This window comes from Buceros rhinoceros, unplaced genomic scaffold (genome assembly GCF_000710305.1).
Source record: "Buceros rhinoceros silvestris isolate BGI_N320 unplaced genomic scaffold, ASM71030v1 scaffold8329, whole genome shotgun sequence".
Lineage (NCBI taxonomy): Eukaryota > Metazoa > Chordata > Aves > Bucerotiformes > Bucerotidae > Buceros > Buceros rhinoceros.
Window position 1 is genome coordinate 5,873 of NW_010433201.1, and position 232 is coordinate 6,104.

The 232-nt window shown below is 64.7% G+C and overlaps 1 protein-coding gene across 1 annotated transcript in view; it reads left to right on the forward strand.

The window, feature by feature from the left end:
- Window positions 1-166: 166 nt before the first annotated feature.
- The window catches only part of LOC104500392 (SWI/SNF-related matrix-associated actin-dependent regulator of chromatin subfamily D member 2-like), an 8,728-nt gene continuing 8,662 nt past the window's right edge, over window positions 167-232 (forward strand). Inside the window, exon 1 of the mRNA XM_010144029.1 lies at window positions 167-223. Within this exon, the coding sequence (XP_010142331.1) occupies window positions 167-223 (57 nt within the window). The remainder of the gene's footprint in view (window positions 224-232) is intronic.

Sequence of the window (232 nt, forward strand, 5' to 3'; positions counted from 1 at the left end):
CCCATCCCTTGCCTGCACCTTGGAGCAGGGAACAGCCTCAGAAATCTCTCCCAGGGAAGAAGCAAGAGGGTGGGTGGCATCTGCTGGTCCCCTCAGGTTGCGCCCCTCGCAGGGCAGCATTTAACACACACTCTTCCTCTCTTCTTTTCCCCGCCAGCGCCCTGGGATGCCGCCCGGCAGCCGGATGCCCATGGCTGGGCCGCAAGGGGGCACACCGGGACCGGCCCCATAA